The following is a 23,606-nucleotide window of genomic DNA, read 5'->3' as shown; positions in this document are numbered from 1 at the left end:
AGAACTAAATTAACTTTTCACACATTTGGACAGTGACTACCCTTTTTGTATATAAAAATTCATAAGATTTTTTTTACAAAGGAAAAAAATATGGAAAAATAGTTAACTTAATGTAGATAAGCATGTGCATGTGAGAAAAATATTTTTGACATCAAAAGATGTTTACATAATAATTTGAAAAATTGGCTAAATGTGCTAGTTAACCATATCTGCCATCTACGGCGGTTTAGAATACGTAATCTGAAAGAAACACAATGTTCTAAGGCATGTAGGCTGCATATTATAACGGAAACGTATACAACTAGTAAGGCAGAATATGAAGTTCACGATTTCCTCTATGCTCTATATTTCTGGTAGATTTAAAACACTAAACAATGTCATCTCATCAACCGCGCTAGAAAATAAAATCTAAATCCTTCCTTATTATAAAACACGCAAGAAAATACAATCTACAATATGTCTTTATATCTACTGTAGTAGTATATAACATCCTATTTATTATTCTATTTTCTAAATTGGTAGAATGCAAGTTCTATAACGGTTAGTAAACAAAATCCGGAAATCTTGGTAAAAACGGTTATGAAATATTCTCTAAATCTTTTAAATATTTTGTTTTCCTTTTTTAATTGTTATTTTTCCTAAATTGTGGTCTTCTTCATCGTTGTCTAACGATTTCTTCTTTTTTTTTTCTTCTTCTCTAATTTTTTCCTATCTAAACTATGGATTCACAAGAAGAGGTTGAATGGTGTGACAAAGAGAAGACCAATGGAAATGATGTGCGATTTTCTTTGGTGGATTTTGTGAAGGAGGGTCAACATTTTATTTCGAAAACGCTTTTGAAGGCAGCATTCGAAATATGTGCAATGAAACATAATTTCGACTATAAGCTTGTCAAGTCGGATAAAAAAATATGGTACATTCGTTGCGCAGATGATGATTGCAGCTGGCGTGTTCGTGCAGAGGGGTTACCTGGTTCATCTTATTTTATCATCAAAAAGTATGTACCTCATCATTCATGTGCTGCATCCAAAAGGAAGGGTTCTGTTCGGACAGCTTCAGCAAAAACAATTGGTACTCTGGTTATGCATATGTATGAAACTGCTAAAGAAGGGCCGAGATCTAATGATATAGTCCAGTATATGCGTTCAGAACATGGACTTGAGATATCCTATTCTTTGGCATGGGATGCACGTGAGTATGCAATCAACAAAGTGAAAGGCCTTCCAGAGGAAGGCTATGAAAAAATTCCCAAATACTTGCACATGATGAGGGAAGCTAATCCAGGGTCACACACGTCTTATGAAAGGGATTCTGAAGGGCGATTCAGATTCCTCTTCATCTCCTTTGGTCAGAGTCTTCGCGGTTTCTATGTTGCAATTCGGAAAGTTATTGTTGTGGATGGGACGTTCTTGAAGAGCAAATACAAAGGGGTATTACTGGTTGCTACTGCATTAGATGGAAACTCTAGTTTATATCCTATTGCATTTGGAGTTGTCGACTCAGAGAATGACCTTGCGTGGAACTGGTTTATGAGACAACTTAATGCGGTCATTGCTGACGAGCATAGTTTAGCTTTTGTGTCTGATAGGAATTCCTCGATTGCTAAAGCTATTGCTAACGTGTACCCGCAAGCTCATCACGGAATTTGCATTCACCACTTGCTGAATAATGTCGTAACATATTTTAGTGGGAAAGGTGTGGCTGGTTTGGTTGCAAAGGCTTCTAAAGCTTATCGAGCTGCTGATTTTCGTAAGCTGTTCACTGCTATTTACTCTATTAGTCCTGAAATTGGAAATTATCTAATAGAAGCCGATGTGAGGAAGTGGGCTCGTTGTCAATTCCCGGGTTACAGGTATGATATCAACACTACTAACCCTGCGGAGTCGATAAATTCTGCTTTGCGTACGCCTAGAGAGTTTCCAGTAATACCTCTAATGGACAGCATTAGGGAAATGATGACTCGATGGTTTTTCCAACGTAGAACTTTAAGTTCTAAGCACTCGAAGCCACTGACCATTGCTGTGGAGAAGAAGATAGACAGAAGGATTGAGAAGGGTAAAAAGTTTAAGGTCTTCCCGATTAGCGATGACAGGTTTTTGGTTCAAGGTGACACTTTTGACTGCATGGTTGACTTGGTCAGACGCACGTGTTCTTGTGGGAAGTTTGATCTGATGAAAATCCCATGCAGGCACGCCATAAAAGCAGGCTTCAGTGTTGGAATACAAGCACACACACTCACAGACGACATATACACTACTGCGTCATGGCGCACGGCTTATGAAGAAAGCATAAATCCTATTGGTGTCCCTGAAGATGCTTGGACTGTTCCATCTCATGTGGAGAAGACGAAAGTCCTTCCTCCAGAGTCTAGACGAGCTGCAGGTAGAAGAAAGAAACGCAGATACGAGACAACCGAAGATAAGATCCGTTCGTCACAAGGAAATCAAGGCTCTAAAGGTCGCAAATGTAGCCGATGTGGGATTCGAGGGCACGATAGGAGAACATGTGATCGAGCAATATAGGATACTCAGTTTGTTTCATGCAAGCTTTGTTTATGTTGATTTATGCAAGTTATGATTCCGGTTTTTTTTTGGTTACTATGTTTCAGACTTTATGCAAGTTCTGTTTACGCAAGCTTTATTCATCTTGATTTATGCAAGTTATGTTTCAGAGATTATTAAAGTTATGTTTCAGCTTTGTTCATCTTGATTTATGCAAGTTATGTTTCACATTTTTTAGGATACTATGTTTCAGAGACTATGAAAATTAGGTTTGTTTGATAACGTTGTTCATAACACGACAATAAAACTGGAAATCAGATTGGTTCAATATTTGAAAATGTAACTTGAATCAGAGAACCATTACAATATCAATCACATTTGGACCAGAGACATAACAAACTGAAAAGGGTTCCTACGCAACCTACATCAAGCGAATGCTTATGGTTCATAACTTCTTCCTGCACTGTCTTCTTCATGGAAATTCTCAGATCTTCAATTTCCTCAGCAACTCTCGCCTGATGCTCAGACATCCTTTCAATCTCATCAAGCAGAGCCTCGTCCACCCACTTAAAAAGATGATTTTCTTTTTTTCTCTGTTTCAAAACACAAAACAAATCAATTGACATATAGAAGAATATGAAGTAATGAATTATCAGATTTACCTGTAAACCAATCTCACATCTGAAGAATCGTCTGTATGGGTTCTCTTCCGTTTTTGAAACATAAGTGACAATCTTCTTTCCACACCAGCATCTGGAAGGGATCGCTCCATGGTATTTCGTGTTCGTCATTCTCTTTTGAGGAGAGATTTTTTAAGAACAAGTAGGAGAAAAAAACACCGCAAGATGTAGTGTTTGTGGCCGCTTTATGATCTTATATAAGCAATATAATTAGGGTTTACAATGTTTCTAATCGGATCGGCACATATGGTCAACTTGTATGTGTTTTCATTATAAAGATTTGTTTTGATTATTATGAATTTTTCAGATTACTAATGATTGTGTTGATAAATTTTGGCACCAAATAGATTGTGGTATTTTAGTGTCATTTAGGGTATAGGGTTTGAAATCGTTTGTCTTCTTTGGTGTCATTTAAGGTATAAGGTTTAATATAGTTTGTCCTACTTTAATGCCATTTAGGGTATAGATAGGTTTAGATTTCGGTTATGTTTTGATAAGAATTAGGACATCGCATATCAATCATTTAGGGTATAGATAGGGTTTCATATTGTCACCTAAAAAGTAAAGAGAAAGCAACTTCAAGAGTCAAATAAAACAGTGAAATAAGGTAGTAACTAAAGGAGTAAAATGGTAACTAAAAGAGTCAAATAAAATCACAAAACAACAATATACTTCCTACACAAGTCATAACGAAAAGAATTTTATTCAAGTTCCACTAGAGCACTTGAAATTGTCTTCGGGGGAGAAAATTTTGCCATCCTTTCAATAAGGACAGGATCAATAGCAGCTTCCCATAGGTCATAAGCAATCTTCTGCCGCGCTTCACGAATGTTGTTGTCATTCACCAGGGAAAAGTCCAAGCCTAGAAGATGGCATTCAATGTGCTTCAAGGCATATACTCCACAGTCACTGCTACTTTTGTTCAATAAGAAGGGCATTGAGACGTAGGAGACGGTATACTGCTTGACTTGATACTGTCGATTCTTAGAAGACTGAATGGCTTTGACAATTCTAGGGATGAGAACTGCAAATGGCTCTACTGCACCGGGGTGTCTCAGTCCCTCACAGTCAAAGACCTCTATCGACCGAGTAACAAAGTTGACGCACATAGAGATCCAGTGCTTACCAACATTTAGGGGGACATACATGCGGTTAACATCAAGATCCCACATTAGTCTTGTTCGTCCGTGTGCTGGAAGTTCGCCAATGCCGTACTGTTGTAGCAGTCCGCCCACTTTGAATTTCTTCTTGTCCTTCTTATACTCGTTGTAAGAGTTCGTAATTTGATTACTGAACAAGCATGTCATGAAGGCTACTTTATTTGGAAACCATCGCCGCAAGGAAGTCCTCTCAGTGAATAACCACATCATACCATCAATTTCCTGCATAATTTGATAAAAGACTGTAAGTTTGTGTACACAAAATAAAAAGGAACAAGGTAATAACTGACCTTATTCAGGAGCCACTCTGAAGGTCCGACGACACGAGATACTAACTCATTTGTGAGCATAGATGGTCCAATTTTTAGTTCTCTGCATTACAAAATTCAGTATCAAAATGGTAGAATTGTTAAAAAAAATTAAAAATATCAACTTACTAGAAAGTTTTGGTCCAGTCAACAAGTTTGCCCCATAATGCCTCAGGGACAAACACTAGTGAGTAATCGGGATCATGTATCCGGTCCTCAAGTGAGTCCACGTCTTTCAGAGTAGGTGGTCTCCAATCCGCAGGCTTAAACGAAGACAGTGGAGTGGCAAATTCAGCTGGTTCATCACCATCCAGATGTTGTGAAGGATCAAAACCTTTAACATGAGATGCTTGAGAAAGGTTTCCCATGGCTTCTTGTAAAGAGTCTTGGGTCCCCTTATCTACACATCTCGCTGATTTGGTCAAATTCTTCAAAAAATCCATCATTTCATTTTCATCAGTTTGAACATCCTGTTAATAAAAACAAGCATAACATTAATACTAAAAAGACAGTCCATAGCAAAATATAGAAAAGTACATTACAAAATAGTCAATCCCACAAGTCATCATCATTAGTTCATACAAGCCGATATATTACATATTACAATACAAGGACATTACATCAAAAGAGTCGACATAGCAAAATACACAGAGCTTCATTTTTTGGTTACCTCTCTTACTGGCCGAGGGCTACGACGAACCGGAGGAGGATCCACATTTGCAGATGCCTTGCCTTTTCCCTTTGCTGCGGGAGGACCCGTACTATGAGATGATGGTCCTTGGTCTTTTCCAATTGTTGCTGAAGGAGAGAGAATCTCAGATGTGTTGCCTTTTCCCACTGTTTCCGATAGACCCTTAAGCTGAGAGACTTGTTCCTTGAGTTGAGCCACCTCATTGGCAACGTTGTCAAAACGCTCATGTATGTCCTTCTGCACCACTTCCTTAAAAGAGTTGAAAGAAGCGGTGAACAAACCTTCAATGAAGGTCTTCATTTCACTAGAGACACCACTGTTGTGTTCAGCCGCACGTTGACAAAGCAGTTGTTTCTTTCGAGACTCGGCACCAGGATCAATTAGCTTGCGCTTGCCTCTTTTCGCAGTAACAGCCGGTTCCCCTGCAACTACAGTCGGTTCCTCTGCAACAGCTGACGGTTCTTCTGCAACATCAGCCGGTTCATCTTGTTCTGAATCAGAAAGGTCCATATGTGCAGGCAAAGACTCAACTTCCCAATCGAAATGCGTCCAGTCTTGTTTCGCATTGATCAATTCAACAATACGACCAACTCTTTCGTCCTTCTTTTCATCTTCCCTAAGGAACTCAGTATCAGCAATCACATCGAAATCACCAGTAGATGATATAAATGTGAACAGCTCTCCCTGCAAGAACAAACAAAACACTAAGCTTACATTGAACATTTATTGAACTCAATATTTAAAGAAGAAATATCAGTTACCTTATCAAAGTGGGACTCTAGGCTGGTGATATCTTGGTAGGATACTTTACCACTACCTTTCAATTCCTACATCTCATTTTCTTCACGTTTTTTTTTATTTTTTACCCACCATAGAACCAATGTCTGGAATTGCCTCCATAATCCATATCTGAAACGCATATGAGAATCCATCCAACACGTAGCTGTTCTTCGTATGCACATCTTCTCTTGCTCTGAGTATTGATGCAATCAGCTCATCATAAGCGCGAAGACCCCAAGGATACATCCTCAATTTCTCAAAATCCATCACCAAGCGGATGTATTCTTGAGGGATATACACTTTCCAATCCTTAGCCATGAGGAATGATTGTATAATGGACAGATACACTAACCTCACTCTGTCCACATACGACCACTCGTTACACACCTTAAGGAGCTCATCCCTTATAGTATATAAGTTGATCTTCGCATTGGTCTTCAGCGCATTAGCCCAGAACCCCTTATCATTCTTCCAGTTAATGAAGTCTACGTCGGGTTCCTCTTTGTACTTCAATCCAGTCACAGCATAAAATTCTTGCATAGAAAACCTAAGAGGCCTCTTCGCAAAAATAAACCACAGCTCGTGAAGCTTGGAAACCCTGAGCTGCTTGCACATGAAGCTGTGAATAATCTTCCCTGAGTAGATGAGGTTGTTCTCTATGATCGCCAGAAGAGGCCCGAAGACAGGGTCTTTCAAAACTTCCTCATACTCATCTTTCAGAGCCACCTTTACCGCCTTCAGAAGCGTCCTTCTACATGTGTTGTTAATCCTATCCATTTGCGTCTCAGCACCTTCTTGAAGAATGCGTTTAGGAAACTGGTGAGCCATTCCTAAAAAACATGAATTCCATAAGTTAACAGCGAACCAAATATAACCATCTCACATTTAACTAGTTTTTTACAATTCAAAACTACTTAGAAACACAAATCGAAACAAAATATAATCAACTAGCAAATGTGTTTACCTCTAAAATAAAACAGAGTCAAAGCTACGCACCAAATGAATAACAAAAGACTACACACTATCGACAAATTCAATTCAAATAACAAACTCGATCCCAAAACAAGTATGTAAAATCGATGTCTAAAGCATGTCAAAGTCATTAGCTTTTTCAAGTCTATTATGAATTCTAAACCTTAATAAAGCCGATACCAAACAAATTAGAACTCAAAATCACCTCAACAACAAAATCACCTCAACAACAAGCCAATCTCACTCCCCACTCAACCACATTCCGCCTCTGAAAACAATAAACTTGTTTCGATTTGTGTTTTAAACTAACTCTCTATCTAGTACAATTTGTAGTACATGCAAATAAACATAAAGAACAAACAAAAAAAAAACAAAATCGTAAAGGGGATTTCAAAGCCTAACCTTCAAATTGTCAGAACCGAGATGAAGGAAGAGCAAAAGAAAACAACTGTGAAACTAATCGTCCTTAATCGGAGAGGAGAAGCTACTCCCGAGCTTGAGCAGCTTCGATCGGCGGAGGAGAAGCTACTCCCGAGCTTGAGCAGGAGGGAGAAGCGATGTGACTCCTCGTTGAAGCTCTCCGACGAACCAAGAATCTCAGAGGTGGAAGGTGTCGCCGGCGAGAAAGAAATCGTCTCTCGATTGGGAAAGAGAGTCGGAGAGAACGGGACCGAGTGTTGGGAAAAAATTGCCCTATTTTTATTTAATTAAGTATTTCCTTTTTAATTCATATAGTTTTTAAAATTTTATTAATTATATTATAAAGAAAAAGACAAAACAGTAGATTCACAAAGTATTAGTTCTAAGGGGACAAGAATTAATTCTATACTGACAAGGTTAGAGAATTTAGTTCTAAGGAGACAATACTTTAGAGATTTAGTTCCATATTGGCACCCTATAATTAATTCTATAGCATAATACAAAGCAATGCTGTATCAAATTCAAATGGCTACTTTGATTCATCAAATATAATTTAAGCTTTGAGAAAAACTAAAAAACCACTATTATATATCTTATATTATTAAACCCTAGCAAATTTGAAATGATAAATAGTTTCGTACCCAGTACCCAGTACCCACTAGTCTCGATTGCTTGAGCTAATGTGTTTCCATAAACCCTTAAAGTTAAAATGCTACTACTGTTAAAGAACAGTATCGATTGTTTATTTCCTCTGTGGACGTTACCGGTAAAAAGCAATTCTTGAAATGTAATCCAAGTTAATTTACAATTAAAAACAAATGATTAGGTAGATTGTATGATTAAGGGTCGGTTTCACACGAATCTTATATGCTTTTGACTTCACTAACGTATACATCACCCCACGTACTAATTCACCTTTCTTCTTTATCCTTGATGTTGGGTTGCTTAGCGTAAAAGAGTGGCCACTGTATATAGCCATATGTATATCTTTCTCTACAAATTCAGAACTAAGAGTTTCTTATTATTCTTATATGTACAGATTAAAATAAAAACACTAAAACTCATCCGCCATCTTTGTGATGATGATAACTTTTATAAAAAAAAAATCTTTGTGATGATGACCATTAATACTAAAATATAAACTCATTTGGATGATAGAACTTGTAAAATATAAACTTTTCCTGATAATTTTAAAACTAGTCACCATAGATTATCAATTTATCTAAATATAAATCTACAAGTTTGGTTGTTAACTTTTATGACAAATTCAAAGCATTTTAAATTAAATTAAATTATACATCATCAAGTTGTACTTGTAAGTCGTAATTATAAAAGAAAAAAACAACAACTAAACCATTAAAATACTGCAAGTTTACTAATTAAAAATGATTAGTCAACGCCCACATAATAAAACTACATAACGAGATTACCTACCGCGAGCTTTAATCTGATCTACCAAACCCTCACGCTAAATCTCAGCCGTCGATTCAATTTAACGACTTTTCATTCGCTCTTGTCAGCATCCAATCAGAACAGAGCAGAGAGAAACGCGTCGTCTCTCCCACTTTCCCCCTTTTGATTATTATCGGATCAGAACAATTTGGAAAATTTTGAGGTTTCTTCTGGATTGGTGAGAAGATTCTTCAAACTTTTTGCTGAATTCGATTAAAGGGTTTCTCTGTTCACGTTAATCCTTCTCAAAAATCTTAACTTTCCCGAGAAAATTTTGAGTTTTTTTTTTCCTCCGAGAAACCGTCGCGAGTGACTACGTAAGTAACGCGTTCTTTTTTTCCGATCTCGATCTGGGTTTTGCTTCAAAGCGTTGACTTTTGCTTTTTGGTGATTAGGGTGTGATGCAATTCGTGGATTAGGAAATAAAGGAAGGATCTTTTATCTTCTTTGCCCTTTTGGTCTGTGTTATGGAGACGACTTGTGGAGAGGATAAGGAAGCCAATGGGCGTGAGAATGGTGATAAGGATGTTGTTGTTGTTAGTCTAAAGAGCAGTGAACCTGAGGATCAGATATCTGAGGAGGAAGAGGAAGAAAGTGAGTCGCAGTGTTTGTTGCCTCCAAGGAAAGGAGGGATGTCGAGAAGTACTGACAAGATTAAGAGGACTGTCCAGTGGAATGACATCAAAGGAGATAATCTTGCTGAGGTTTTAGTTTATGAACCAAGGTATAATATAAGGAATAATAATCTCTGTTTTGATTGGACCTCTGCTGCTTAGATTAGATGTTAATAAGTAATTTCTAGGTTGGTGCTGATTTAAGTGGTTTTGGATTGGTCTTCTTGATCTATAAGTTGTGGCCTTTTTGGTTAGGAATGGTTGTCAAGCTGGGACTCATTTAGCTTTCAGTGTTATTGTTGATGTGTCTGTGAGAAAGACTTAGGTTTGCCTTTGTCATTTTTCTTTATTCTATTCCAAAAGAAACAGCTGGTTTTGCAATTTAGTGTTTGTGTTTAGTTCCTCACATGAATCTGGGGATTGTAGAATCTGAATTAAGCATCAAACACCTGGAGATAATGAACTAACTTATCCCCTTTTTCATTTCATGCAACTGTTGTAGAAGTTAGATTACTTGGTGACTTCTTTTCGATGTAGTTCCTCTGCTATAGGGACCAGTTGTCTGTTCCCTTTGCAATTGAAGATAATTTACTTTAGTTCTTACTATTACTTCCATTTTTATGTTTTGCAGCGAAGTAAGCGATACAGATGACGATGATTCAGATTCCTGCATCTGCACAATTATGTAATCCTTCAAAACCCCGCAATCAACCAAACATTAACATGGAGTTTAACAAAGAGCTTCGTTGGCTTCTTTTCAGCAAACAGTTTTTTTGTGAGGACAGAAGAAACCAACATAAGAGAGTGGACTTGTTGTGACAAGAAGACCAGTCCAAACGAAGGATGTAGACTCAGATAAAAGCTAATATCGGAGTGAGAGTATATAAGATTACTTGCTGTATTGTTCAATAGAGGCTAATCTTTCAAACCAAAATATGTTTCGGTGCTGTTTGATTTTGACAGGGGTTTTGATAACTAAACAAACTATGTAATGTCTTTCTGCAACATACCAATGCTAATTAAACTGTAAGCACTTCTTTAAAAACATCACAACTTTATCAAGATTTTTAGTTGCAGAAAACAACCAGTGGGAAAAAATAAACAAACAAATCATAATTATATCCTTACACACACAAAGAATCAGCAAATGTTACAAAAAAAAAAAAACAAAAAACAAAACACACACACTGTTTCTTCTTCTCATTCACCATTTTTACCTCTTCTCCATGTTGGTGATATCCACAATTGGTGATACCCAACTGGAAAGGCTAGTATTGACTATTATCTCCTTCAGCAGCGGTTTTGCTTGATCATCAGTAACAACTTCAACATTCTCCTTCATCAGCTCCTTAACTCTTGCTGGCTTTGCTTTAACAGCTTTCCACTGCGTGATATTCTCCACTGGATTCAAAAGAGGAGTCACGTCCTTGTCCTCATAATCCTCTTCTTCTTCTTCATCATCAGCATCATCTTCATAGTCGTTTTCATCGTCTGTGTAATAGTCTTCATCCTCCAGATCACTCTCACCATAGCCCAATTCATCTTCTTCCTCTTCGAAACTGTCAACACAGTTGTGGTATCTATAGTTCGGAGGATACACCGAACTACTTGACATATCCACCGAAGATGACTTGCTTGGTTCTCCTTTTCCCTCTTCATCATCATCACTGCAGTAGTTCTCATATCTTGAAGGTAGAGCTGGTTCAAAGGTTTGTACATTCAAGTCAAATCTAACTCTCTTTCTCGTCTTCTTTGTTCCCTTCTTCTCTTCCTCCTCTGTCTCCACTTCACACCTGACACAATACCCACATATTAGTATGTTACAATCCAGCTCATGAACTGCTAAACCGGTCTTGGTTTGGCTTTCTTAACCGGTTATCATCAGATAGATTATGTTAGAGCAAAAAGGTATCATCTTTTTTGAGTAAATCCAAATCCATAAAACAGAGTAAAGGGAAGGAACACTGACCTGAGGTTCGAACTCGAGATCTTTTCAGGATTATCTGCAACGGTACTTGCATCTGTCGGATCTGAAGAATGTAGAAGCTCATAGCTACAGATTCTCTGCAAGAGAAAGTGTTAGAGTGTTCTTTTGATTTGTTGGACTTGGAGAAAGAAAGAAGCTTACTTGATGTCGAGGGAGGATCTTCCTGGTGGAGTTTCGGCGTTTTTTGTTGGAAGAGAGACCGAAACAGCCCATAAAACATCCCATTTGGTGGTGGTGGTGATGTTTCTTCTGTTTCGGTTTTGATTCTTGTGATAGGGAGAGGAAGAAAGAGAGATGGTTTTGTTTGTTTGTTTGTGTTTATTTTATGTTTTGGCTCGATGATGTGTTTGAATAGAAATAGGAACGTTGGGGGGATTTCATAAAAGATGAAAGTGACGGTAGCTTCACGGAGTTTATGCCGTTGGTTTAATCCTTTAATGTTTTGTTTAAGAAGAAAAAAACAAAATCAATTATTGGAGCCATTTTTAATATTTCAAAACATTTTTTTTTTTTGTCAACAAGATTTTTTATACATTATAAGCCCAAAGGGCAGGTTACAAAAGAAATCAAATTGTCTAACCCACATTACAGACTCGACTTTAGATTAAGTCCATTAGCCCAAATCTAGTATATTTCAAAGCATATTTCAACTCTTTTTTTTTCTGTCTTCTATTCATTTTGTGCTAAATAAATGCATTCATTTTATTTGTGTCTTCTATGCCAAAGATAGATCATAGTAAAATTATCTGCCTAAAAAATATTCAAGAAAGAAGAAAAAGCTGCCGGTAATTTTATCAAATAAAACCAAGAAGGATAAATTATTAAATTGGATAGAAAATTTATAATTAGTTAAACATTTATTTTTCTAGTTGAATCCATATTTAGTCATTTTACTGGTTTATGTGTGAGAGTTGTGGACCTTTGTAGCCCGTTTAATTGATACTGGAAATGTGATAATTATGCTTCAGAGTTCCGTTAAGAGTAATTTTTTTTTAAACTGCAAAATTGATATTATTGGGACTTGAATTTGTGGTTGATAGAAAAATGGACAAGTATGAAACCACTAGTGCACATCAATTTATACAAGTAAAACTCTTAGTCTATTGTACCAGATTATGAAAGATAAACACAAAAAGCACAAATATGTAAATTTTTCTCTTCCTCTCTCAATAGATTGGCACAAATTCACTTACTGCAGAAAATTAAAACTAAACTTTAGAAAAAACACACCTAACACAATACTGCATCTTAATGTTGTTTTAATAGACAACAACATGCTCCTCATAAGGAAACGATGACACATAGCAACCCCCGATCACAAGAAGACAGCTTGAAACACAAACACACGCAAAGAATGATCTCAGCCATCATGAATAGCTCCATTCCTAGGCAATGGATGCCACCGATCAGCATCAGAGTCATAAGCAATTCATTGGTTGTTAGAATGAGCAAACAACCATCTCTCTGACCATCTATTTCTAGCTTTATAGCACGAGGAAGCCTCACTGTGAACTAGATCTCTCCGATCTTTAGAGACACACTCGAGCGTTCCATGATAGCCGTGAGAAAGCTTTGCTATGCATCTCAAAGCCAAATCATCAGGCAAACCTGGGATGATAGACTGTTCTTTGGTCTCCCTGATAACAAATACCATCTAACGGCTATATTAGTTTTGCTAAAATCACATACAGACTCTTTGTTAAAAGTCGCATCTTCAACCGTGGAAAATTAAAACTAAACTTTAGAAAAAACACACCTAACACAATACTGCATTTTAATGTATTTTTATCTTACTGATCTCTGAATATTAATTGCACAAATGTTGTTTTGACAGGCAATCCATTAGGCACCCTCCCCATCACTCTTATGTATAGCGTTGCATTAAAACCCACAAACTCTATCTCAATAGACAATCTAACTTTAAACATTACTCCTTGGTGAGAAAATTTTCTCTGTAGACTTGATATTGTCCAATCGTTGTTATCCCTCATACATGCATTATCCACTCTTTGTTGTCACTCATCCATTCATTGTCCACTCTCCTAACTACCACTGTCTCGATAGGAATTAGTATATGATTGATGATTTGAAACAAATCTTCATTTAGGAAGATTAGATCCCATTCTCTTGTTGTAATCCATCTCCTATATTTAGATGTATTCATTATTTGGTTAATAGCTCTATTATTATGTAACATAACATCTAATCATCATTAGAAAACTAGGCAAGCATATTACTTTCTAGATATTGTTTTAATACTAAATGTTGATTTACGATTCAAGTATAAGAATACTAAATATGTAATTCAAATTTTTATTTCTAAATTTATCGTTATGAGTAATTTTGTCAATTATTTATGGGAATAATAGATATGCATGGTTCTTCTTTCAACGTTGAGATTCTTGACTATGCACAATTTATAACAATATCATCTCCCAAAAAGAAATAATGTTTTCTTCCTTCTTTTTTCCCGACTATTTTGTCGCGGGCCATAGATGACCTTTATTAATGATAGATTATGGAGTGAAGTTTATGTTTGGAAAAGCTTTATAAAGATTAGATTATGGAGTGTAGTTTTTTTTCCTGATGGTCGGAGAAGAGTGGTGTAGTCCTACTACACAGACAATTATTGTATAACGCTCCGACCGCCCACGGCTAATGGGCCGCCCATACCTGTTCTCTCGGCCCGTGGGCTCCATCCCGTCCGACGGTCGGTCCGTTAATTTTTCAAGGCCCGAAAGTCTTGTTTACTGACCCTGCAATCACCACATGACATTTCTCCGTGCTTTGGCCTCACTCGTTCGCTATCGCGAATCACTTCCCGATAGGTCACCCATCCTTTCACTACTCCAACCCAAGCACGCTTAACTCTGGAGTTTTAAACGGATGTGTAACGAAAAAGGTAAGTCAACTTTGGTGACATAGATAGCCAAATCAATTCTCTTAAGCATTTCCATATATCACAACTCGGGATGTTACAACTTACAATTCACCCCCTCTCAAAGAACGCAACGTCCTCGTTGCGCCCCACAACAGGTCTCAAGACGCCTCTCGGGTCAGAACCGAGATGGCTAACCAGCTCTGATACCATTTATAACGCTCCGACCGCCCATGGCTAATGGGCCGCCCATGCCTGCTCTGTCGGCCTGTGGGCTCCATCCCGTCCGACGGTCGGTCCGTTAATTTTCCAAGGCCCGAAAGTCTTGTTTACTGACCCTGCAATCACCACATGACATTTCTCCGTGCTTTGGCCTCACTCGCACGCTATCGCGAATCAATTCCCGATAGGTCACCCATCCTTTCACTACTCCAGTCCAAACACGCTTAACTCTGGAGTTCTAAACGGATGTGTAACGAAAAAGGTAAGTTAATTTTGGTGACATAGGTTGCCAAATCAATTCTCTTAAGCCTTTCCATATATCACAACTCGGGATGTTACATATTGATTTCTTCACTCTGCTTCAATTGATAGGGAACTCCTTTACAGTGGTACCATGAAATTTCGTAGTTCGGGTATTGCGCTTGACGATATCTAGAACATAGCGAGACGAAACATTTACTTTGGTCTAGTTTTTTTTTCTGATTAATATGTATATCATTTGGTTCTCAAAAATCTTTTTAAAATATGTATTGATCATTTAGTCTTTAATCAGTATAGTGTTTTTACTCATGTTCTTCTCACACGTCTTTAATTTTGGGCTTAATGTTGTCAAGCCATTTAAAGTTTGGTCTCTTTCATTCTCCTTAGCCCAATGACCCATTACTACTTTCCAAGTCTGTTACTTCCTCATCTCTCTCTCTGACTCTCACTCGATTTCACAATCCCAAACCCTAATTTTCTCGAGTCACTACCTCCTTTCCCCTTCTTCACCGGGGAGGATTCGTCGGGGACCAATCTAGGGTTTTTCATTTTGGGTACATCGAGAGTGTAAGCAATGGAATCAGATCAGGGAAAGCTATTTATCGGCGGGATTTCATGGGAAACCGACGAGAATATTCTGAGAGAATACTTCAGCAATTTCGGAGAGGTTTTGCAGGTGACGGTGATGCGAGATAAAGCTACAGGTCGTCCCAGAGGATTCGGATTCGTCGCATTCTCCGATCCCGCCGTTATTGATAGAGTTCTCCAGGACAAGCATCATATCGATAATAGAGATGTAAAGTTCCAAAATTTCTCTTTTTTACGAATTGGGTTTCTCTAGTGAACGTTAAAGATTCAAGCTCTAATGTGGTTTTAATTCATATTAGGTTGATGTGAAGAGAGCAATGTCTAGAGACGAGCAGAGTCCTGCAGGGAGACAAGGGGGTTTTAATGGTTCTAGGAGTTTTGATAGTGGTGCTAACGTTAGGACCAAGAAGATATTCGTTGGTGGTTTGCCTCCTGCTTTAACATCAGATGAGTTTAGGGCTTACTTCGAGACTTACGGTCCTGTGAGCGATGCGGTTATTATGATTGACCAGGCCACACAGCGTCCTAGAGGGTTTGGGTTTGTTTCATTCGACTCTGAAGATTCGGTTGACCTTGTTTTACACAAGACTTACCACGATTTAAGCGGTAAACAAGTGGAAGTTAAGAGAGCTCTTCCTAAAGATGCTAACCCTGGAATGGCAGGAGGTGGTGGTCGCAGCGGCGGTGGTTTCCCGGGCTACGGTGGTTCTGGTGGAAGTGGCTACGAGAGTCGTGTTGATTCCAATAGATACATGCCGCCTCAAAACGCTGGAAGTGGTTATCCTCCTTATGGTGCTGCTTCTGGGTATGGTACTGGCTATGGTTATGGAAGCAACGGTGCAGGTTATGGGGGTTTTGGAGGAGGGTATGGCAATCCATCTGGTGCGCCGTATGGGAATCCTGGTGGCCCTGGAGCTGGTTTTGGAAGTGGTCCGAGACCTTCATGGGAAGGTCAAGCACCATCGGGTTATGGTAACAACGTGGGATATGGAAATGCTGCTGCTGCTCCTCCTTGGGGTGGTTCTGGTCCAGGTTCAGCAGTGATGGGTCAAGGAGGTGCATCTGCAGGTTATGGCAGCCAGGGTTATGGCTATGGTGGAAATGATTCCTCTTATGGAACACAATCTGGTTATGGTGCAGTCGGTGGGCGGCCTAACAGCCATGGTGGTGGCTATGCTGATGTTTCTGATGGGTCTGGAGGCTATGGAAACCACCAAGTGAACGGGCAAGCTGGATATGGCGGAGGTTATGGTAGACAAGCTCAACAACAGTGATTGGAGGAATAAAGACTACTGCAATGGTGGTTTTATCCCTGACCTCTGAAACCTCCACTCTCCGCTGTAATGATGCGGTTTGGCAAGGAGGTCGACCTGTGCTGGATTATCTATTTTGCTAGTTTCTTAATAAGTTGTTTTCAGTATTTCATATGAAGTTGTAGTTTTTGAAGTTTGCGTGCTTAATTATATTCTTGTTTAACAATAACTCCAGATTATCGTTATTTATCTTTTTGTTGTATTCATTCTTTTGAATATTCCTTTATTGTATTTTTTTGGCCTTGAGTTTCTGCTTGTTTGGGATGGGATGATTATTACTGAAAAGAGCTTCTTGGTGGCAGCAGTAACCCATAGCTGTTATAAACCACTTAGAGATTGCATACATTAGGCCTGCGCATTTTAACCTAAATTCGAACCGGACCGAAAATTTACAAGTATCTTTTGGATCTAAATTTTTTTTACCCGAAAGAACCGGAACCGAAAAGGAATCGATCCGAATAGATCCGGACCCGAAAAAAACCGATCCGAATAGACCCGACCCGATAAGAACCGATTTGTACCCGACTTAAAAACATGTATATCTAAAACTATGATGTTTTGTGTTTATTTTATATATATATTATATTATGATTTAGTTGAAATATCTTTTGTTAACAACATTTGTTATTATTTTTTAACATTTTTAAAGTAATATAAAGCTTTAAAATGTAAAATTTAGAGTTTTTAAAATGTTTTATTTTAGTTATTAATAGTTTCATTTAAGTTGTTTTGTAAAATTTTAGATATATATGACAAATATTCAACTAAAGTTAATGAAATTGGGTATATCATGTCTTTTTCAGATCTTAAATACCGACCCCGACCCGGACCCGATATGGATCCGAAAAATTACGGGTGTTTTAATTATAGACTCGAACCAACCCAAACCCGAACCGACCCGAACCCGAACCGACCCGAACCCGAGAAGAACCGACCCGAACCCGAACCGGAAATTTCTAAATACCTATTGGGTCTAAATATTTAAGACCCGAAAAGAACCGGCTCGAATCCGATCCGAAGACCCGTACGCCCAGGCCTAGCATACATATTACATAACGACTCTCTTCCATGTCTGTCGCGTGTGTTCAAAAGGAGAGACAACGTCTGTCATGTTAGCAGTGGGCTGAAAGAGGAAACTTCACAGTTCCAAGATCTTCTGGTTTGGGGGACTTGATATCCGGATAATTTGCGAAGGTCTAGATTTTGTGGGCTTCAAGCCAAGTTTATGAGAAGCCCATATATAATTTTCCATAATATAAAGAAAGCAAAAATGAATAAATCTACCAAAAACCCTATCCACACTAAAACCTCTAGTACCTTCGTTTCGCTTCCTCAGTCGCCTACCTACTACAATGGCCTTGTCTTTGCCTATCTCTGGCACGCGCCACCTCACGCTCCTCCCACTTTTGTCCAGTTCCATCTTAGTGGCACCTCCTCAGACTTCCTCCTCCGTTAACTGCAGCGGATTTAGTTCCGGTTGCGATGTGATTGGATCTCGGTTAGCTTGCTCGACCCGGTTCGTCTCAATCCGATGCCGAGCTAACCGGTCAGGCTCCGCTTACTCGCCGCTGAACTCTGGCTCGAACTTCAGCGATCGGCCTCCGACGGAGATGGCGCCTCTGTTTCCGGGGTGCGATTACGAGCACTGGCTGATTGTTATGGATAAGCCTGGAGGCGAAGGCGCGACGAAGCAGGAGATGATTGATTGCTACATCCAAACCTTAGCCAAAGTCGTTGGAAGGTAAACCTTAGCTGATGTGTTTGAGTCGCTGTGTGTTTACTCTGTTTTGTTTTGGTTTTGTGTAGTGAGGAAGAGGCGAAGAAGCGAATCTACAATGTTTCTTGCGAGAGGTATTTAGGGTTTGGGTGTGAGATTGATGAAGAGACTTCTACTAAGCTTGAAGGTCTTGTCTTTACTTGCACTTCACTCTCTCTTGTGTTCGCTAGTGTTAATAAAAGAGTGTCCTTTAAGTGTTTCTTTCTTTGTTTACAATTTCAACAGGTTTGCCTGGTGTTCTGTTTGTGCTTCCTGATTCCTATGTGGATCCTGAAAACAAAGATTACGGAGGTAATAAACTAATAATTGTTCCACCTCTTGTTCAATGTGTTTGGTTTTGGTATGGTTTTAGTTCTCAAAATTAAATCTTTACATGTGCCATTTACTTTGCAACTCTTTGAAACATGAAAGCAATGTTTTGATTAGTCCATCTTGGCAAAGCTAATGAGTCTTTTTGGCTATGATTAGCTTTGAATGCTAATGGACTGACACCAAAACTATTTTTCTCTTCTAAGCTAATATTTGCAGATAGTTATTAATATTATCTAACTGCAAGCTGGTTTAGGAGAGAACATATATAGCATGTAACTCTCGAGTGCTTTTTTTTTTTCTTCCTCTCGAAACATGAAAACAGTTTTTGATTATCAGTCCATCTTGGCGAAGCTAATGAGTCTTTGAGCTATGATTAGCTTTGAATGCTAATGGACTGACATCAAGTACTTTATCTTAGCCGATTTTTTGCAGATTGGTTGTATTATAATCTAACTGCAGCCTGGTTGAGATGGAACATATATTTGCAACCCTTGTTTTGCTTCATGCTTCACTTAATCCATCTTAGCAAAGTAGTGAGTCTTAATGGATTATATCAATTGCGAGAGATACATCAGCTTCTTTTTTTTTATATGTATTTCTCGATTAGATCTCAATTCTTACTCAAGTTATCTAGTAGTTACTGATTAATATCTTCTTAATGGCTCTGTTGTTGACTTTACAGCTGAGCTGTTTGTGAATGGAGAGATAGTCCAACGATCACCAGAGAGGCAGAGGAGAGTTGAGCCGCAGCCCCAGAGAGCTCAAGATAGACCGAGATACAATGACAGAACTCGCTATTCTCGCCGCAGAGAAAACACACGTTGAAGTGCGGCTTGAAGAGGATATATACCTACACCGTATGGAAGCAAAGGCAAGCTAGTATGATAGTGATGATGATGAGGAAGATGATGGTGTTGCTACCGTGGGAAGTACTTTGCAGTGAATCGACCAACTTTGGATATTGTTGAAATGCCAAGTTTTGATTGCATGCAACTTTTTTTATATAATAATGTAAATTGTGTCTCCTTACATTTGTGCATTCAAGAATTTAAAAAATGAAGTTGAAACCATACATTTTGTTTTGGTTGCTTAAGGTCCCGGTTTTGATTTTGATTTTGATTTAACCGGCTTGCTCTTGGAACTGAGATTGGCCGATAACCGAACTTACTATCCTTCAAATAAACGCTATCTGGTTATCAAATAAAACTGACGGTTTAGGGAATGCAAGAGCATGATTATTGGGGTTTTTAGCGAAATATAAAAATCCGTCTCTTAATTTTTAAGAACCGGTTCTTAGCTTTTTTTTGTTAAAAGTTAAGACACGCGTTTTTATATTCCGATAAAAACATCATCCTAAGAACCCCACTAAACATGTTATAACCTTCTGGACGACGAAGAAGGCTTTTCGACAAAATAAATGAAAAGAAGAAGAGCCCAATCTCCTTCATTATCCAGAAAATGACGACAATGGCTACGCATGGCGCTTGGCTGCGAATGACCTCATCGGCAAAGCTCGTCGCTAAGTCAAAGGAGCTCCGATTTGTCACGTCACAGCTCAGTGGCTTAAGAATCTCGCATAGTCCCTCTAGTGACGTCAGCAACCGTATCTCCTTTCCTTCCTTTCCCGTTCGTCTTCAGCCAGTTGTCGCACGTAAATTCCTCTCCTCCCTCGGAGCATGATTATTGGAGGGTTCTTAAGATGGAGTTCTTAGCGGAATATAAGAACCTGACTCTTAACTTTTAACTAAAAAAACTAAGAAGCTCTTCTTAAATAAGAGTTTTAAGAGACGGCTCTTAGTTTTTTTAGTTAAAAGTTAAGAGACGGGTTCTTATATTCCGCTAAAAACTTCACCCTAAGAACCTCCCAATAATCATGCTCTCGTATGGTTCTCTTGCGAGTATTGTTAGGGTAGGACTTGTCTCTGTATGTTTGATTCTCTGCAATAATGTCTGTAAAAAAATGTGTATATATGTTTTAAGTTCCATTGCATAGTGTCATCTTCTTGTACCCTAAGACCATTGACTTTAGTTTAATGCTAAGGGTATAAGAAAAATGTATAGATACATATGTATATATACATAGATTTTTGTTACAATTAACTGCGCCGTCACGCCTAAATCAAGTCCCCCTAAGAAAACACATTTACTGTTGATTTATATGATTATTTTGATTCAGGAACGGTATGTCTCCTTTTTGTTGAAACTGTTTTTGAATTTTTTTTTTTTTTTTTTTTTTGTGTCAGGGAGGATATGTCCTTTTACTGGGAAGAAAGCAAACAGAGCTAACAAAGTCTCTTTCTCTAACCACAAGATCAAGAAGTTGCAGTTCGTCAACTTACAGTACAAGAAAGTTTGGTGGGAAGCTGGCAACCGTTTTGTCAAACTCCGTTTATCCACCAAGGCCTTGAAGACAATCGAGAAGAACGGACTCGACGCTGTCGCCAAGAAAGCTGGCATAGATCTTCGTAAAAAATAGATAAAAAAAACAACAATCTAATATATGATTGATTCACATATATAGTTTATATGCATTTTCTTTCTGTTCCCTTCCTTCAGAAACTGTTTTGTTTCTTGTGAGCCAAGTTTTTGTTTCCCTTCTTGAGCAGTCAAGAAACTAAAACAAACTCTCACACGGAGGTGGCCTCACAAGTTACATTTCATGTTTTTTGTTTTTAAGTATCTCTCAGATAATATCATTACATGTATCATCAAGTGAACTCTCGGGTTTTCCTTTAGATGATTTCTTCACAGACCCTTCACCTCCTATTGATCCTTTTAGTTTCCTCGGTCGCGATGTAGCCTTCCGTGGTGGAGCTGAACCATCAGGAATAATAAGATTAGAAGAACCTTCTGTGTCTTTGCTACCACCACCACCACCACGCCTTCTACTACGTACTGAAGGTTCTTGATCACTCAATGATGAGTCCATTGACCCGTGTTTGCTTCTGTTATGTCTTGACTGCTTCACTGATCCATCTGATGATGCAGAACCACCATTATGGTTTGGACTAGCCGCTGACCCCGGTTTACGCCTTGTTTTCTGTTTTTGTTTCTCGTTGGTGTTTGGAGGAAGCAATTCTTTTAGCCCGGCTCCACTTTGGTTCATCTCTGTAGACATAAACAAACACATCATCAACAGATTTTTCCATTAAAAGTTTGACACACAGAGAAAAAGAAAAACTAAACCTTGAGGGTTGTATTTGTTGGAGTTTCCTCTGGAAACGACTTGACCTTGCTCATGTTCTTGAGGTTTGAAGTCATTCATCTGCCGTTTATTTCCATAAAATGGCAAAAACAATGATGATGAGTATACATTCATATGGATATGTACAAAAATACGTAATAATGTATGAGACCGTACCCAGCTCGGCGCGTTGGTGGCTGGACCATCATTGCCGATGTGAGCAACATGCTTTACATCGGTCGGAAAACCTATCTGCATCTCATCCTCTTTATCTTCGTCTGCAATAACAGAAGGATTACTATGACTGAAATTACAGAGTTTTGCTTATATTAAGGGGGAATATTGAGGAGACTCACCAAAAATTTGAGTAATATAACGAAGGCCCTTGAGAAGGCCTTTCATTGTTGTCGCCATTGAATTTTTATGGAGGGTTGACCCCGGTTAGTGTGTAACCACCACCCACACGCCGGAGACAACCTTTTCCGTTCAAGATTTAACGATCTTCCCGTTGACCTAAACTTGCAGGGAAAGCAAACAGAGAAACAAATCAACACAAACAAACAAAGAATACAATGTAACAAAATCTGAAAGGCTCAAAACCTTGAACGCGTTGATTTTTTCTTGACGAGAAAAAATGTTGAAATGTTCTGAAGAGGAGAGAGAAAGAGAAAGGAGGGATCAAGAGATCCCTCAGAAGTTATTGGTTGAGAACAACAAAGAGAAGAAGAGGGAGAGCACTACGTTTTTGTTTTTTTTGTTTTTTTTGTTTTTACCATAGAAAGAGAAACAGAAAAAAGTTGTAATTTACAGATAATATATATATATATATTTTTTTTTTTATATTTAGATTGTTGATAATCAAACCATCCCGGAAGCAAGTTGTCAAGACGATTTTCCTGGTCATAAGGAAGCATACAAAAGACAACACCAAAACATATACTCTTATTATTCAAACCGACTCAATACCGGTTTATACCTTTTTTCATTTTTTCTTGTTGTTCAATCCCTTTTTCTTGCTATGCAAACATATGTTCGGCCTATGATAGATTCGGGTTAGTGGATTGAGTCGGCCTATGTTTTTCCAACTTAAAACTAATAGATCAGCCACAACCCTTTATATATTACTTAATGTCCTTTAGAATTTCTGATGTGAAATATATATCCTTAATACCCCCTTTCGAGATGATGGCTCTTATCGGTCAGAAATCTCAGAACTTTAGGACATTTATACTCGGTCGAGCGAGTTTAATACGATATTTATACCCGGTCGGAAGGATTAATATTAATTAGGAGTTTTAGAGTATTTAGGATCTAAGCTCTGATACCATGTTAGATTCGGGTTAATTATGGACTTCCAACTTAAAACCAATTGACGATTAGTTGATTGGCCCCAATCTTTTATATATTACTTAATGTCCATTAGAATTCCCGATGTGGGATATATATCCATAATAGTCTAAGCAAGTGTTTGTTTCTTTTATAACGGTTTTGAATTTTGGTGGTCTG

The 23,606-nt window shown here is 38.3% G+C and overlaps 9 protein-coding genes across 10 annotated transcripts; 5 read left to right on the top strand and 4 right to left on the bottom strand.

Annotated features, from left to right (window-relative positions):
• Positions 1–719: 719 nt before the first annotated feature.
• LOC106453485 lies at positions 720–2,522 on the top strand. Its single transcript, XM_013895731.2, has one exon. The coding sequence runs from the start codon at positions 720–722 to the stop codon at positions 2,520–2,522; it is 1,803 nt and encodes a 600-aa protein (XP_013751185.2).
• A 347-nt stretch (positions 2,523–2,869) lies between these two features.
• On the bottom strand, positions 2,870–3,292 carry LOC106453486 (uncharacterized protein At4g04775-like). Its single transcript, XM_013895732.1, has 2 exons — positions 3,164–3,292; positions 2,870–3,094 (listed from the first exon to the last, which is right to left on the bottom strand). The coding sequence occupies exons 1-2, from the start codon at positions 3,290–3,292 to the stop codon at positions 2,870–2,872; spliced, it is 354 nt and encodes a 117-aa protein (XP_013751186.1).
• A 590-nt stretch (positions 3,293–3,882) lies between these two features.
• Positions 3,883–6,948, bottom strand: LOC125585789. Its single transcript, XM_048755462.1, has 5 exons — positions 6,211–6,948; positions 5,320–6,024; positions 4,833–5,119; positions 4,632–4,713; positions 3,883–4,563 (listed from the first exon to the last, which is right to left on the bottom strand). Exons 1-5 carry the CDS (start codon positions 6,946–6,948, stop codon positions 3,883–3,885), a joined length of 2,493 nt encoding a protein of 830 aa, XP_048611419.1.
• A 2,075-nt stretch (positions 6,949–9,023) lies between these two features.
• On the top strand, positions 9,024–10,625 carry BNAC04G11100D. 2 transcript variants are annotated; one of them, XM_013893020.3, is made up of 4 exons: positions 9,024–9,281; positions 9,360–9,688; positions 10,210–10,263; positions 10,340–10,625. In XM_013893020.3, exons 2-4 carry the CDS (start codon positions 9,432–9,434, stop codon positions 10,395–10,397), a joined length of 369 nt encoding a protein of 122 aa, XP_013748474.1. In that variant the 5' UTR covers positions 9,024–9,281; positions 9,360–9,431; the 3' UTR covers positions 10,398–10,625. The 2 variants fall into 2 exon arrangements, with proteins under 2 accessions (XP_013748474.1, XP_013748475.1); XM_013893021.3 differs by having other exon boundaries at positions 9,025–9,281; positions 10,210–10,625.
• Positions 10,598–11,995, bottom strand: LOC106451153 (mitotic apparatus protein p62). The gene is made up of 3 exons (XM_013893019.3): positions 11,707–11,995; positions 11,548–11,642; positions 10,598–11,371 (listed from the first exon to the last, which is right to left on the bottom strand). Exons 1-3 carry the CDS (start codon positions 11,788–11,790, stop codon positions 10,792–10,794), a joined length of 759 nt encoding a protein of 252 aa, XP_013748473.1. The 5' UTR covers positions 11,791–11,995; the 3' UTR covers positions 10,598–10,791.
• A 3,230-nt stretch (positions 11,996–15,225) lies between these two features.
• Positions 15,226–17,073, top strand: LOC106451155 (heterogeneous nuclear ribonucleoprotein 1). The gene is made up of 2 exons (XM_013893022.3): positions 15,226–15,722; positions 15,814–17,073. Exons 1-2 carry the CDS (start codon positions 15,501–15,503, stop codon positions 16,786–16,788), a joined length of 1,197 nt encoding a protein of 398 aa, XP_013748476.2. The 5' UTR covers positions 15,226–15,500; the 3' UTR covers positions 16,789–17,073.
• Positions 17,074–18,101: 1,028 nt separating this feature from the next.
• Positions 18,102–19,986, top strand: LOC106451156 (multiple organellar RNA editing factor 2, chloroplastic-like). Its single transcript, XM_013893023.3, has 4 exons — positions 18,102–18,568; positions 18,634–18,731; positions 18,830–18,895; positions 19,599–19,986. The coding sequence occupies exons 1-4, from the start codon at positions 18,180–18,182 to the stop codon at positions 19,739–19,741; spliced, it is 696 nt and encodes a 231-aa protein (XP_013748477.1). The 5' UTR covers positions 18,102–18,179; the 3' UTR covers positions 19,742–19,986.
• A 201-nt stretch (positions 19,987–20,187) lies between these two features.
• Positions 20,188–21,670, top strand: LOC106454727 (50S ribosomal protein L28, chloroplastic). The gene is made up of 2 exons (XM_013896843.3): positions 20,188–20,567; positions 21,160–21,670. The coding sequence occupies exons 1-2, from the start codon at positions 20,375–20,377 to the stop codon at positions 21,390–21,392; spliced, it is 426 nt and encodes a 141-aa protein (XP_013752297.1). The 5' UTR covers positions 20,188–20,374; the 3' UTR covers positions 21,393–21,670.
• On the bottom strand, positions 21,396–22,883 carry LOC106454726 (CRIB domain-containing protein RIC1). Its single transcript, XM_013896841.3, has 5 exons — positions 22,701–22,883; positions 22,457–22,613; positions 22,278–22,378; positions 22,103–22,181; positions 21,396–22,024 (listed from the first exon to the last, which is right to left on the bottom strand). The coding sequence occupies exons 2-5, from the start codon at positions 22,512–22,514 to the stop codon at positions 21,600–21,602; spliced, it is 663 nt and encodes a 220-aa protein (XP_013752295.1). The 5' UTR covers positions 22,515–22,613; positions 22,701–22,883; the 3' UTR covers positions 21,396–21,599.
• Between the last annotated feature and the right edge of the window lie 723 nt (positions 22,884–23,606).

The sequence above is a fragment of the Brassica napus genome, chromosome C4 (assembly GCF_020379485.1).
Source record: "Brassica napus cultivar Da-Ae chromosome C4, Da-Ae, whole genome shotgun sequence".
Taxonomy (NCBI): domain Eukaryota; kingdom Viridiplantae; phylum Streptophyta; class Magnoliopsida; order Brassicales; family Brassicaceae; genus Brassica; species Brassica napus.
Note: the sequence above shows the minus strand (reverse complement) of the source record. Positions and strands in the feature narration are given on the sequence as shown.